Raw genomic sequence first — 15,332 nt, 5'->3', positions numbered from 1 at the left:
GTTGTCCTCATCTTCTTGTGGTTGTCTGGTCCACCGCCATGACTCCTGCCCTCCCAGAACCACTGATCGTCCCACCCCCGCGAAACCCACTCAGAATACCTATGGCAGAAATAGTGGCCACCATCCAGAATAAGGAGTTCTTCAGAAAAGCAACGTCGATGAGGGTCGGAGCTTTTCTTTGAGACAGCAGAAAATATTATAAGTATCAAAGAGATAAAGAACACAATCCGCGACAATGCAAACACCTACAAAGCATGATTGAGGAGCTAGTAAAGGAGGGGAAGTTGAAAGAATTTGTTGCCCCTGGAGCCGCAAACCAAAAGCAGGGCAAAGCTCTCGAGAGCGGAACGACCAACCGGCCCATCCACACCAACGTCATTCACATTGTAGAGTGTCATTTATGAGTTTTGTTTTTCTTTTTGTATTTTTCGCAGCGTCATTGTTGTCCTTTCCGTTTGCATATTTGTATAGTTTAAATAGAGGAGTCGGCATTGCAACCCTATTCGAATGCAATAATTATATTTACATTCTTACTGTGGTTTTGATTTCGTCCAGTATCACCCCTCAAAAGAAAATACTTTGCCAAAACAGAACCAAACTTCATGTAAAAATGAACAAAATAGCGTCAATTTACACAGTCTCCTTCAAACTAGCACTCATCCAATGATGGCTTCAACTAACCCACAAAACTTTTTATGATAAAACCTGCTTAAGCTGAGCTAAGGAGTTCTAAAAACACAAGTTCTGCAAACATTTTAGCAATGAATAATTATACTAGATAGCAGAAGTTAATATAAAATTGAAAGATTTAGACATATACCACTCAATTCCAATGTATTTACATATCTAACTACAAAACTTCAATTATTACATGCATACCACCTTTGCCCATGCATGAAAAGGCATGCTTCACTTTCAAAAAGTTAAAATGGGGGTATATTTTCTATCTGATATGAAAGATATGGGTAGGGGTGTCAATTGTCTGACCTGAAAATGATTGAACCCGAATAGGAATAATACATAGGTCGAATACTAAGCTCTGAACCTGAGGTTGACCTGCTAAACCGAACTATACCCGAAATTTCGTGCTTATTTGGGTCATGTTTGGGTTTTTGGGTTCAACCCGAACCCGACTTGAATAATAAACATGTGGAATTCTCTAACCCAAACCAGCCCGAAAAATATTTGTGCCAACCCTAATCCAGATTTTCCGAATCGTGTTGGTGTGTCGGGTCAATTTTTGACACCCCTAGATATGAGAGATATTAATGTAAAAAGTAAAACTTTGATGTTATATATGTAAATACATAGCAATTGGGTGACATGTATGTAAAGACGATAATAAATTTTGCTCCACTAAGCAAGAAACAAGCTGAGAGAGTGAATATTTAGGGAAATACTGCCAACCTGTGGTGCACCAATATCACCTTGTCTTGAATCAATAACTTCTCCAAGATGATCTAATCTTTTCTTTACAATGTCATGCCTCTGTATGGAAATTGCACTTAGCATCAAAATAAAGCACGGAAATAGATGTAAAATTATCAAAACACAAGAATAGTATCCATGGCCATACAATATCATAGTGACGCTCACCACTGATATCCATAGCATCAAGACTTAGAAGCGAGCAAGCAAGGGATGGAAATGTAACATCAAACTGCCGAACAACAGGAAATGTTCAATCAGGTTCACTGATAAAGATATAACAACATCAAAACAAGTAAATGGCATTAAAGTTGTAAATGAAGAGTATTTAGTTAACATGGAAACGATAGAATAAATTTATAAATTGTTTGGAACAAATTATGTATTTTGTACTTTATTTTTGTTTTTTCTTTTGCTTTTAAAAATAATTTATTTAGTGTATTTTTTATATATTTTTATTTTTTTTTCTAAAAATAAATTCAAATGTTTTTGAAAAGAGAGTGTTTCTAAACAATCGTACTTTAATAAAAAAACCAAACATATTTTGTTTCAAATTAAAACATAAATAAAATAAAATAAAAACAAAAAACAAAAATAATCCCAAACACCTTAGCCTTTAATGTTTAGAAAACAAAAAGTAGTCCAACTTTTTTGCTTGCTAAAATCATAATTTAAGTATTCAGAGAAATTCTAATGCAAAAGACCAAATGTGCAACATTAATGGTGCTCATAGATGTACCGTACCTCAATATTTAAAAATATTACATCAAGTTGGTGAAGATGGCGACGAAACATATCAAATTTTATATTAACTTCTCCATTGAAGATTAAAATGACTAACAGCGCTAGCAAGCTTTTCTAGCCTCTATATATGGTTGGATTTTAAAATTCAGTTACCGGTTGTGGAACCGATTAGATTTAAAAATTTTCTTTAAAATGTTTATTTTTTGGGTAAATTAGAAGTTGTTGTAGGGGCTAACAACTACATAACTTTGAAATTAAAAATCAGCTGCAAATAGAAATGAACTAAAGAATGGAATGCATGTTTGGCATAGGCATCATTTGCCAACTAAGAAACAAACTTGAAGCAGCTTAGCTAAAACATCAAGCAATGTTTCCAGGAACTGACATTGACACGTAGCCTTTCTCCTCTTGAGGTATCTACAATTAGCTTAGTCTCGGCTCCTGAATAAATATAAAGCCCTGAAAAATGTAGAAAAATAGCGAAGCCAGATTATTAACAGTAATTCACACCCTTGTAACATGGATATATCTGATAATAGTTGTCTACGCAGGACAAAATAGTGATTCAAACTACTTAAAAGTGAAGGGCATCTATTTCAATTGCCTAAAACATATTAATTTCGTGAGTATCTTTTGCTAGATATGTAAATGCGACCAACGCAGCGATCTTAAGGGCGACGTTAATAGAAAAGCGCTTAAGTGGACAAATATTACTAAGGCATTCATAGCCGAGCATTGTTGTCTTTCCAAGCGTAAATGCGGCTAACACAGCGATCTTAAGGGCGACATTAATGGCAAAGCGCTTAAGTGGGCAAATTTTACTAAGGCATTCATAGGCGAGCACCTTTGTCTTACCAAGCGGTGAAAGGAAAACCTTCTCTTGATATTAGAGATGGGTGTTATTACTCAATATGTTTTATAACGAGATCTGGCCGGGATAATGGGAAAGGTGTAAATAATTGATAAAACAAGTATTTATCTTTAAAATAAGTTGATCTGATGCAAGTGAAAGAAGTTTAGTTCTAAAGTAGTAAATAATAAAGATGAAGGGGGGCGAGATCAAAATAACTGAGAAAGAGAAATAAGGCCACAATCCAATGATAGAGAAGAAAGCATGTTAGCAAAGAATATGGAATAAATAATAGCATATAATAAACTATCCCTAGGCTATATATGCTATTAGTACATGAAAAAAATGACATCAAGAGGACAGTAAAAAAGCTAGAGGGCTACAATCTCATGATAGAGAAGAAGGCGTGAATGATAAAAAAGATGAAATACATAGTATTAAAGAACAGATTACCAAAAAGCTAAATGCTTCACAGACAAGAGTAGGTTACCTATGTTAAAATAATCTATTAGTAAGATTTTATAACTTGAAAATGAAATGAACATTGTAGTAAAAAAAAATTTACCCTTAGGCTAAATGCTTCACAAACAAGAGTAGTTTGCCTATGTCAAAATAATCTATTAGTAAATTTTTTAATTTGGAATGAAATTAAATTCAAAATTCATTATTTTTCCCCACTTAATTTAATGCAATGACTACCATTTAATACTCTCTCCTCATAATTGAAGAAAATCATATACAATATAAATATTTCCTTTTTAATGCCTACTCACTCAAACAAGCACCTATGGTGGTGCACCTATAGCCTCAGACGTTGGGCAACAATATCATAATTTTTTATGAAGTATATTAAGTTAAACCCATCAAGGATCGATTGAACTGTTTTCTAAAAATATAAAAAATAATTGTAAGAGTCTGCTCAGTATTGTGAAGATAAAGTCTCCCTTTGACCAATCATGCCCATTCGAGGTTGAGTATACAAATAGTGATTGTAAAAGTTACATAAAGACGTAAAGATGGATACTTACAATTTTATGATAAACCATCATTAAATCTTGAAAATTTATGATATTTCGCTCATATATGGCTTTAAAAAAAAAAGATAATGTGATCAATATTCCCTTTAACCATATTCACAGCCTTGGCAGCAACTTAATAGTAAGATATTGAGCCAACATTTCGATATGAAGCCTTCAAAGACAGGTCTCCATCTCAATGTTCATGAATTCCTATGAGTGAATGAAAGTTGTTTTGTTTGCCCCAAAGATTTTTACAAGAATTTTAGAGTTTCTTCGAAATGATAAATCTAATCCTCAAATAGATATTGAATGTTTTCTTCTTTTTTTTTTTAGTGAATTGATACTCTTTTGAGTGTCTCTTAATGCTTGGAGGTTTGTGTCACTCAACCTTGGTAGTGTGACTTGTTGATGTGATCTATTTTACTGAGCAAGTGGCGTACGTTGATTAAATAATATAGTAGATGTGACCAAACGAAGAAAAAATGCCAAACTTGTAACAAAATGCAAACAATTTGGTTAACATAAGCAACAAAGCAGCAATGGTTCTGAATATGATCCAATCTTGAGTCAAATCTCAAGTCAATTCAACCTTGACTCAAGATAATTTAGTCTAATATTGAACCAAGCCAAGCTTAATTATAGAATCAATCTGATCTCGATTTGATCTTAGGTATGGCTCATTAATTTTCACTAGAGCCAAAAACAATTCGATCGCCATTAATTTTTGATCCCCTACAACAAGTTCCTAGTTCAATACATACATAAATATGTTTGTGTGTGAGAGAGAACGTGCATGTCCACGAGCATATACATTCATTCCAATCTAAATACATAAAGAAATAAATTCATACAGACAGAAACTCTTGAATCTAATCTGGTGCTAGATCAATTTGATCCAGGCTCAACTCAATTTAACTTTGATCTGAGGTAGGCTATCTTGTTGATTTCAATTCAAGTAAAAAAAGACCCAACTTTTAAATAACATTCAAGCCAAATTCACAACTCGGGCTACATAAAGACATACATTCATCATAGTTGGTTGAAAACTGGATGCCAAAGTTAAATGTAATGATGCAACTGATTTGAACAATTTAGGCAATAAAGCTAAATTCTAGCACTGGATTTGGCCAAAGATCCAACGAGAAAGACATGAAGCAAAGTAATAGGTGACGAGCATGTCGAGAAGTGGATAGTGAAATCATGCCTTCGGTATAATTTTTTTCTTAGTAAGGAGGTAGCCTTGATTTTTCTACTTCAAAGTAATATGTAATATTAATAAAAAATAAGGCTCTCCTACCATCTCGTACTTGAAAAAGAAAGTTTACTAAGAAAATAGAAAGATTAAACAACCAACCACCAATAGTACTGCTACAAAGATTGGTGCAATAATAGTATTAATAAATATCAAAACTCCGATCCACAATGATGATGAGTCTACAGGAAACAAAAGCATGGGACTCAAGACGATACTGATAGACCTGAGAATCACAAAGGTAGTTGTTAATCAAGGAGATGATCACCAAGGCACTTCCAAAAATAGAGTATGAATTTCTTAAGAGCAGCGGCTATAAATTTCATACAGATAGCAGCAATGGTTTGCCGACATTGATGGTAGTGACTGGCCCAAAAACAATGGATGTGGTAGCCCAAAAAATATTCATTGTACATAACTACGGAAGACAGTTTTACAAGTGCCCACGATAAAATACATAAAACTATGGCTATTTTCGGTGGGCAGATGAGCTGAAAGACTCCACCGTCGACAGTGATCGGGCATGAAAAGTATCTCTAGAGGACGGCTTAGCGCATGACATACGTCTTTTGCATTTTAAAAATAATATCATCATATTATTAATTGTTGTTTTAATAGTCATTTTCTTAATTATAATAATCATGTCATTCACTGTTTAGTGAGATTTTTATTTTTATTTTGTAACGTTCTGCACTGAATATTTGCTTTTAAAGTATAGAATGTACTGGTATGAACAATTATGTTGCAAAGAATATTACTATACAGTAGCAGAATGATTATTTGTCCAGAAACAGTTACAAGGCAACTGTCTTCATACTGAAAAAAACAAAGACACCCAGCTTATCCACAACAACTACGCAGCAGCTTATTATTAAACTTCAGCTACACCAAACAGGTCATAAATATGTATATAATATATATATATATATATATATATATATCAACACAAATCTTGTGGGGATATAATGAATCAAAAGATGTATGGTCAAAGAAAATTCACCAAAGGTCAAAGTATACAATACGTGAGTCGTATTGTTCCGTTGGCCAAAGGTCAAAGTATACAATACGTGAGTCGTATTGGTCCGTTGTCTCAGTTCCCTCAGAGCAGGATCCAAAGTCGATCGACAAATCAAAGAAACTATTCAGCCAAAAAGGCAAAACGAGCGAAGATTTGGTCAACCGACAAATAGTTTCAATTGGCTAGCTACCTGAAACCAGTGACTTCTGTGGAGTGGGCTTCACTGATCCAAAGATTATCAGGCATAAGCGATCGAATGGTGGAAGAGTCAATTTGAAGACTTTATTTATTTATTTATTTATGACTAAATTATCCTGTAGCACACCCTACTTAAAAAGGGGCAAGCAAGTAATTGTACTTTATATACCCCTTTGTCTATAAATAGAGGGTCATTTCTGCAGTCAAGTGTTAATAAATCAAGGTTAAGAACTATGGAAGTTTTAACCTACTAAGCACTCTATCTCTTTCTCTCTCTCCCTCAGCTTCTCTCTTATGATACGCTATATTCCTTGGATGTGATTCATAAAACAATTTCAAATTCAACATAGTTGTTGTGTGTGATCATTAGTGAGATCATGCATACCTTGACATAATTGATTAATTACAAATGGAAGATCCGACCTTGCTATGATTAAGTATTGAAGTAATCCAACCAAATGTCGGTAAATAGTAGGACCGATACATGGAGATGAGACTACTCTTATATAGTTTGTTGGTAGTTGGTATTTGAACGGTTTTCTTATAGAAATATGATGCAGCTCATTCTTTAGTAGAATAAGATGAGCTCAATTAGTGAGACAAAAATCGCCGTTCAAGTGTAATCCAAATTTCAGCACATGAATCTAGATTAAGAACATAAGGTAGAATCAATTCAAATAGTGGAATAAGGAGCTGAGGCCATATTTTGATCTATTAAGATCCATAGGCTGTATTGGGAATTTGGAATAAGTGAACCTAGTTTAGTGACAAAATGTGTTTTGGGTGCTGGCATGGAACCAACCAAATACCCTTGAAATCCATTAACTCGAAACAACATTAGAATTTGATATTTCCTTGTAGGAAAATTTTCGGGAGTGAGTTGAGTTTGGATAACGTTCTTCATATTACACAAAATAAATTTTAACAGAAAAGGGATTGAAAGATCAACCGACTACATTAAGAAGCTTGATGGGGATTAATTGTTGAAGTTGCAGGGACCATCCATCTGAAAGATTAAATAATATTGTATGTTCAGCAAGAATAAGAGCGTATTAAAATTTTAGAAAAAATAATAGCTGGATCAGTTGCAAAGCATTAACTTTGATATCATGTTATATATCTGATTTTGCACTGTTCCTGTTATCTGCTGAAGTTTCATATATACATAAAATAATCAAAACAATAAATGGTAGTCGAGATTTTTTATTACCTAATTGCTTAATACATTCCCCCCCTCCACTCTCTCATATCATAAATGAGGATTTATACGCTGGGTTTTGTTCTGATCGCGACTATGTGGCGACTCGAGTAGCCCTCGATATCTTTACGTTGGAACGAGAATGTAGCATGTTTTCACCTCGCTGTGCTAGAAGAAGAAGGGTAGGGGTTCACGTCGAAGCAATTTCGTTGCCCCGTTGTGCTCGACGAAGAAGTGAAGGGGATTGCATCGTAGCAGGTTTGTCCTCGTCGTGATCTATGCGAAGATGTCGACATCCTCTGCTTGACAACGCCTCCCCCCGCGGCAAATTTTTTGTTGTTCTACAATTTCTTTCTCTGTTTTTTGTCTTCTGCTTCGATGGCTACGGTTCCTCCCTCGAATCAATACCTAGGCAAAGAATCTTTTGTTGAGGCATTTGGTAAGGGTCTAGACTCCGAGAAGGCTGACGAGCATGTTGTGTTTCCTCAGATTTATCATGATTCTCTTGAAGGGAAAACCGACAGTCCGTTTGTTAAGAGGGCTTGCATAAATGGTGGTAAGGCCACTATTATTTTTTCGGACCTCGAAGTCTCTACTCTGGTTGAAAAATGCAAATTCACACTCATTGGGAGATTTCAGTTGGGGCTTACCAAAATGGAGGATATTCACAAAGCCTTTGAGGACCTCGAACTTGTAGGATAATGGAAGGTGGGTCTCTTTGATGGGAGACATGTGATGATACATTTGACTACGGACAAAGACTATGCTAGGATTTTCTCCAGGAAATACCTCACCATTGAAGAAAAAACTATGAAGTTGCTTAAGTCGTCTCCTAAATTTGATCCAAACCAAGAACCACCTATAGTGCTAATATGGTTTAAATTACCTGGGCTTAAGTTGCATCTTTTCAAACATCAGGTCCTTTATTTCGTTGGGTCATGCTTAGGAGACCAATGAAATTACACATACCCACGTTAAATCTCACGAGGCTTTCTGTCGCCAGGATCCTTGTGGAGAGAGATATTTTACCAGACAATGAAGAAATTTGGTTTGACACTGCACATATTGGCAACAAATTGCCATGGAATAAATATCATACTATTGCACTCATTGTAAGATGTTTGAACACACTTGAAAAATGTTTCTGGCTCCATCCTAATTTGAAACTCAAGTGTCTCATCTAACTACTCTAGAAGCACATATTTCATCTGTTGATATGGTGGAAACTGCAACTAGAGAAGAAATTGTCACTGATTTTGCCCCAGAGGAGCACCCCTCACTATCTCAGCCCCCTCATATTGTTGAAAATAGATACTCTCATTTTGGTGTCAGAAGATACATCATATGTAATGGAAACATATATTGTTGATGTTGAGAGCCCTCAAACCTTGGCTGAGTGCCAAGTTCAAGGTGTGCAACAGGTAGAAATTGCTTCAATTGATGATCAACTCAGTGATAAGTTGGGACAACCTTTCGAAGAAGATTGGCAAAATTACAAAATCAAGAAGAAGAAAGGACTAAAGAAACTCAGGAATTTACAAGAGGATGTTTTGCTCGTTTCGAGTGGAAGCCCTCATAACAGTTTGGTGCTCAACTTCCTCTTCAGAAACAGGGAGAGAGAAAAGCTCACTCATTATGATTAAGCTCTCGAGAAACCTACAGACCATTTCTATCTTTTTAGGGAAATTGTCTAGCTTTTTTGAAGGTATACTTGTACTTTTTTTATTACCTTTTCAGTCTTGTATGTCTTTTCAGTGAATTTCTAGCACCCGCTCTCTAAAACCTTTGTATCTTCTTCCCATCAATGAAATTTTTATTTTGGTGATATATTGAAAAGGCAAAATTCATTGATAAAAAAGAGAGGAGACAGAGTTTAGTGAGTGGATACAAAGAGCTCGCTCACAGAGATTACAAATATATTCCCCAAAAAAATAAAACAAAAAGAAATAACTCATAATCATGGTGAGTGCAGTTAGTGTATCTACCGCTTCCATTTCCCTGGATCTAGGGAGGGATCCAGCAACATACTGAAATGTGGGCTTCCGCCCAAAATAATGATACAGTCATCCTGAGAGTTACTAAGATCTGACATTCTTTTCTTCTTCTTCCTAGATTTGTAAATCTGTCAATCATCTGCAAGAAGGAGTCTTGTGTGAACAATAGGTGAATCTTCGATGGAGGTAAACTGTTAATCTGACTCAGCCTTCAGCATACATTGATCCTGACACTCCATAATTTGAGTACCCTCTTCTCTCGCAATAGGTGGTTCCAAGACACTTAGACTAGCATCTGCTGCAACAAAATTCGTAGAATTTGTAATTTGAGGAAGAGCTACCTCAACAACAGTAGGCGGAAACTGCTGATCTAGCTGGTAAATAGCGTTATGAGTCAAATTCTCATTTAACCTTTCTGGAAAAAAGATTAACAATGTCTGCTATATTTTCCTCCACATGGATGGTGTTGTTAGGACCTGCAGATCTCAAATGTGGGTGAAGTCTGAAGCAATTGACAGGGGTGTGCGCAAACATTTTAAAGGGATTGCAATAGTAAGGTCTTTATTTTGCTATAATTGGCTATCAGTACCAATTATGGGCAATATCAAGTCATATTTCGTCCACAACAGGGAGGGTGATATTTCTTTCAACATAAATTCTTGCAACCGAAGGTCTGGTTAGATTGAAGGTGGGTGTATCCAATTTCATAGATCTCCCTAGTGCAGCTCCAATAGAGTAGATAACTTGCTGGTTGAAGTAGTGCAACTTTAGGCCATGTAGTTTAAACCAGATTGGAACTATATGTGGTTCTTGACTACGGTCAAATTCAGGAGACGGAACTATATGTGGTTCTTGACTAGGGTCAAATTCAGGAGACTTTTGGAAAATATTTTGGCATAATCTTCCACTTTAATAATTGTATCATCACATGTCTCCCATCAAAGAGACCAACCTTCCAAAGTCTCAATAATTTGAGATCTTTAAAAGTCTTTCGAACGACTTTTATTTTGGGATGTCCCGATTGGAACATCGCAATGAGGGTGAATTTGAACTTGTTAACCAGGTTGAAAGCTTCAACATCAGAAAAAAAAATAGAGCCAGTTTACCACTTTTCCTGCCCGTCTTTTTGATAAGGTTGCAGTCCTCCTGGCCTTCGAATGATTCATGGTAAACCTGAGGGAAAACCTGATCAAATCCCATAGAGCAAACCATATCAACAAAAGAAGTCTTCCCAAGGTTTAAAACTGTAGTAGTCGGTGGTTGAGAGGGAGCAATAGCCACGGAAGGGAGCAGTTGAACAGCGGCAAGCTCCTGGGTTTGAGTCGTGACTTCAATTGGAGCTTTTTGCTGCTTGATACGCCAAGCAGGGATCAAGCAACACGTCACAGCAAGGATCGCGGCACTGTGCAAGCTGTAGTTCCGCCGCTACCTTCCCAATGAGCTTGTGAGACGATCAAGAAAATTACACGATTGATTGAACGATACAGAAGAGCGAAGCGAACGAGCAAAAGGTTGGGCACGGCGACGCGATCCCCCACCCTTCTTCTTCAAGCAAGAGTCTATGAACCGCTGCGGCTACCCGCATCGCCATGGAGTCGCGATGGAAGGATTATATATAAGTTGTTATCATCATTAAATAGATGCACTATCAGGATTGCATGAATTATTCATGTGATCTGTGTTGCATAACCAATATCAAAAATAGTTAATGTGGATCATAGAATGTGATTAGACTTCAATAACTTGTCAATAATAATCATTATAGAGAACTATTGTAAAAAAAATACTATTTGCAGTTGTCAAAACATCTTTATATTTTGGAAATTCAAACTAGTATAGCCTATAAATTGTTATTGCAATCTTTATATTTTGGAAATTCAAACTAGTATAGCCTGTAAATTGTTATTGCATGTGTGTGTGTGTGTGTGCGTGGGTGTGTGTGTGTGTGCGTGTGTGTGATATCAAATTTTAGTAAGTTTCAACAAATCAAACAATATTTTTTTAGTCAAGTTGAGCCGTGTTGGTGTGTCGGGTCAATTTTTAACACCCACACACACACACACACACACACATATATGTGTGTGTGTATAACCCTAACCCACCTTCACACATTGTTCTTTTTTCTTCTCTACCACGCGATGGTGCCTGGAACAGATCCCCACCAGCGACAGTGATTGAAACATGTCACATTTGGCTCTTGGAATCATTGCTTGGTTCGTTAAAGCTAAGGCAAGAGCTTGAAAATAAAACTTTTTTTTAACTTCATTATAGCTAAAATGAAATTTGAAAAGCTTGGAACAACCTCATTTAAATTTTATCATAAAATATTTTGTAATTTTGTTGAGGTTTTATTTCTTATATTTCTACAATCTTATATGGGTCAATTATAGCTTTATTTTTGTCATCGCATACGAGCTTGGATTTGAAATTCTAAGCTACACATTTCCAATTAATTTGGCCAAATTTTATCTCAAAGATTTTTCTTTATATTTAAATAGACTTATACATATATACACATTTGACATTTCTAATGAACAATGATAATATTTGTGGAAGAATCTTGTGGAAAAGAAATAATTTCATGCAGAAATAAAGTACACATAATGACATAAATGCAATACATTGGATAAAACAAATGTTTGATTAAAATTAGTTACATTATATATTGAAAAATCTTAATCCACCATCACTCCAAACTCAAATTTCAACCTCCCCTCTTAAAATTCCAGTTACGCCATTGACAACGACCATTCAAATTTATGTGATTGGAGAATCAACCCAGCAGTGGTTCAAACAAGTCGTGCCTAATAAAAAATTCATCATGCGTGTTCTATATCATCCTTATTATTTCTTCTTCATAAGTTGCTTTTCCTTATCCTCTTTCAACATCAAATAGAAGACATTTTCCTGTTCACATCATATTTTGCACTTATTTTTACTATAACTAAGATCAAATCAAAGAAATCTGCAATTTTTACTTGTTAAAAGTCAGTTAAAGTAATATTTCGGACTTAATAACCCACATTCTACTTGCATTCGACACTGTAAATGGCATGTTTAAGTTACAAAGAATCCCTTCCAAGCGCACAGCTTGCTTCTTGAAATGACATGCCCATAACCTATGCATGAATCATGACCACATGTTAACAACACCCATCAATTGGCTACCTAAACCAAAATAAGCAATTGCATAATATACTACTATAGATCTAGCCTCTCAAATAAGAAAATACTGAAACCATAATTTTCATAAAGTCCCTTACTTACTCAAAGAAAATGAAGACCAAAAGACTTCACAATCATTCTGCTCGATTTTCTTTCAACAACGGACTAACATAATCCTTCAAGTTCACTTGACAAGCTAGAGAGCACAGTTACTTGTGTGCATTTTCCCCAACACTATTGTTGGGACAATTGAACGAGCAAACACATTGTCTAGCATTGAAAAACTCTGATTGGTGATTTAAAAGAGGTTCCTAGAGGCACATTACAAGAGTTCAAAACGTTTCAAAATAGAAACATTTTGCCACAAAAGAAGCAATGATCATGACTCACCTTTCAGCCAACATGCCCTAAACAATCAACTTATCACAAAATAAATAACGATAAAGCTCCCCAATGATCTTCAGAATGGGGATTATGTTTAGAGATAAAAACAATTCTAAGAAAAATAATATTCAAAGAGACTAAATGGTTGTTTGTTTTGCTCAAGAAAAAAAAAGCAGTACAAAAAAAAATGCAGCACAAGGTAAAAGTAAGTGATTGAAATATAAATATTGTTGATTGGATGAATACACTGTAAATGTAAGAATTTTTAATTTTGTGTTCAGGTAAGTACATTAAAAAAGGAATGCAGTGTAAAACCCATGAGCAGCGGCCCGTGGCAACATCCGGCCGACCACGGCAGCAACTGGCTGAGGGCAGACGGCGACATAGAGCAAACAGTGGCAGTTGGCAACAGGCAACTAGTGACGGCAGCTAGCATTCGTCGACAGCAGCGACAAATAGTGGCTAGCGGAGGAGCCCATCGTTGACTATAGCGGTTGCGATGGCTGATGGAGAAGTTACTAAAGGCCCCAATTTAAAGTGTATTTGGAAATCACTAAAAAATCACAAAAAATGAAGCAAATTTGAACTAGCTGAAAATGAACTAAAGACTAATTTTAAATTCATTGCAATTTTACACTGCATTCCATTTTCTCAAACCAAACAACCATAATTTCAAAACCCCTGCATTTGGAATGCGTACCCTCTTTTGCAAAAAAACAGAGTTTCACAAGGTTCGCCAGAAATGCAATAACTACCGAGGGGTGATATGGGTACAAAATACGACGCCTTCCAGCTGATCGCACTACAGCAGTAAGAAATACAGGATAGAATCTCGTTTGACCGCCTTTCCTTCGATATGTAAGAAGCTTATAGAAGAACCGTTGCGTTTAACAATGTAAAATAGCAAAAAGAAAGAAATTGTTTTGAGAAAAACTAATCGACTTACTGATCTCAGAGATAAATAGTAAAAGGATGGCGACGGAGGAGACGATGGTGATCAGCCCTCCAGAGAGCGTTCGATTGTAGAAATCCTCGTTTACTTTAGGGTAGGCGTCCAGATTCTTCAGCTTGTTGAGGATCTCCATAACTAAGATCTGCAATCGAAGCCCTAATCGCTAATCATCATTTTTGCAGCGCCTCAGCCGTGTTTTCAGTGGCAGTCCCTGCGGTGGCCGCAAATAGTCCAGCTAGATAGTTATGAGTTTGGATTTGAGCTTAATTCCACCAATTCAAATTGAATTGACTAATATTAAAGATAAAAAAAATATTATTTGAAATAAATGAAATGATAAATCAAATAAACATTTAAAAAATAACTAATCAAAATTTATTTGAGATAAAATATAAAATAATCTTTTTATCATTTTTAATAATTTTAAAAAAATTTATTTAAATATATTTTTATTACTCATTTAGAAATTGAATAGACATGCTAGCTCATCAAGCTCAGTTCATAGGCCACTTATCAAATAGAACCTAAACCAACTCACAAGTCAGTTGTGCTCACAAACTCCTATAGTTATCAAATTTTTAGAATATATTTAACTGATTATTTAAAATTATAAGAGAAAATCTAACCAATAACAAATTGATGAGATTTATTAAAATATTATTTTTAAAGTTTTAAAAATTTCTAAAATTCTGTCTGACACTATTTAGTGTGATTGTTGCTCAAATCATATACAATAGTACATCAAAGAGCCCTTTAGAACAAGTTTGATATGTATCTTTCTATGTATTAGTATCATGCATAAAATATTTATAAATAATATATAAATAAAAAAAATTATATTTTTGTTCGTACAAACTTGTACAATGCATATTAAACTGTGAAAAAAATTTATTTAAATATATTTTTATTAATTATTTTTTAAATTAAAAATTGAATAGACATGTTAGCTCATCAAGCTCAGTTCATGGGTCACTTATCAAATAGAACCTAAACCAACTCACGAGTCAGCTGTGCTCACTAACTCCTATAGTTATCAAATTTTTAGAATATATTTAACTGATTATTTAAAATTATAAGAGAAAATCTAACCAATAACAAATTGATGAGATTTATTAAAATATTATTTTTAA

General features: G+C 35.1%; 1 protein-coding gene across 1 annotated transcript in view; it reads right to left on the bottom strand.

Annotated features, from left to right (window-relative positions):
• The window catches only part of LOC110029557 (endoplasmic reticulum-Golgi intermediate compartment protein 3-like), a 34,854-nt gene extending 20,408 nt beyond the window's left edge, over window positions 1-14,446 (bottom strand). The window contains exons 1-4 of the mRNA XM_020731903.1: window positions 14,197-14,446; window positions 2,558-2,631; window positions 1,577-1,660; window positions 1,408-1,488 (exon numbers count right to left, since the gene is read on the bottom strand). Coding sequence (XP_020587562.1) covers window positions 1,408-1,488; window positions 1,577-1,660; window positions 2,558-2,631; window positions 14,197-14,335 — 378 coding nt within the window. The 5' untranslated portion in view covers window positions 14,336-14,446. The remainder of the gene's footprint in view (window positions 1-1,407; window positions 1,489-1,576; window positions 1,661-2,557; window positions 2,632-14,196) is intronic.
• Between the last annotated feature and the right edge of the window lie 886 nt (window positions 14,447-15,332).

Source organism: Phalaenopsis equestris, unplaced genomic scaffold, assembly GCF_001263595.1.
Source record: "Phalaenopsis equestris unplaced genomic scaffold, ASM126359v1 Scaffold000595, whole genome shotgun sequence".
NCBI classification, from domain to species: domain Eukaryota; kingdom Viridiplantae; phylum Streptophyta; class Magnoliopsida; order Asparagales; family Orchidaceae; genus Phalaenopsis; species Phalaenopsis equestris.
Note: the sequence above shows the minus strand (reverse complement) of the source record. Positions and strands in the feature narration are given on the sequence as shown.